General features: G+C 33.9%; 1 protein-coding gene across 1 annotated transcript; it reads right to left on the bottom strand.

Moving 5' to 3' along the window:
* Nucleotides 1-25: 25 nt before the first annotated feature.
* On the bottom strand, nucleotides 26-435 carry LOC108684035 (general transcription factor 3C polypeptide 2-like; the record flags this gene model as incomplete). The annotated part of the gene is made up of 2 exons (XM_018190065.1): nucleotides 26-212; nucleotides 293-435. Coding segments are annotated over 2 exons (330 nt in total), but the record flags the coding sequence as incomplete, so codon positions are not given.
* Between the last annotated feature and the right edge of the window lie 380 nt (nucleotides 436-815).

Raw genomic sequence — 815 nt, 5'->3', positions numbered from 1 at the left:
CTTGCTTGCAACAAATAAATTTTACCCAAGTGCATCGTCGAAACTAAGAATTGCACATGGCCAATTCATCATCCATGCACCATTCGATACTATGCCTTTTTTTATGTAACTTTGCGGTGCACTCGTTTCTTCCAAGTCCCAAAATTTATACGATTTATCTACACTCGCGGAAGCGAGGAATCGACTTTTATCATACGGAACAAATGCTATCACTATGCAAAAAGACAAGACAATATGTTTTTACATATACACTTTCTCCTTATATGAGATGATGATATGAGTTTATACTTACTAGTAATTGCATTGTAATGAGCAAAGAAATGTTGATAAACATTTATAAATTTTGTATTCATCCGTACATTGAGCAACAGAGGTGAGATAGTCGTAAGACGCCACAGTCCGATGTAACCATTCGAGAAACCTGCAGCGATGGTGCTAAAAAAATATATTATTTTTACAATATACAATAATCTTTGAGTATTCTAAAAAAGTTCAAGGGCGATTAATTGAAGACAAAACTTCATATGTTCCAAATAACTGAAGCCTATTCTACAATGTGCTTTTTTTCTTATTTTTTAATTTTTTGTCTCTTGCTTCTTCTCTCTTTGCAACCGTTTTATCAACAATTATATTTCTTGCTACGTATTTCCGGTTTCTTCTGAAGTTCGTTTTTATCTCGAACGACATATTGGGAGTACAAATTAGTTCGGTCCGTTTCCCTAAAGATGACTCCAGCTGTTATGAATAGTTCATAATGACAACTGATTTTGGCGGTTTCAGAGAGGTTAAACATCTGCTAATAATATTCAGTTTAT

This window comes from Atta colombica, unplaced genomic scaffold, assembly GCF_001594045.1.
Source record: "Atta colombica isolate Treedump-2 unplaced genomic scaffold, Acol1.0 C653861, whole genome shotgun sequence".
NCBI lineage: Eukaryota > Metazoa > Arthropoda > Insecta > Hymenoptera > Formicidae > Atta > Atta colombica.
This window is presented reverse-complemented; position numbering and strand designations above follow the sequence as displayed.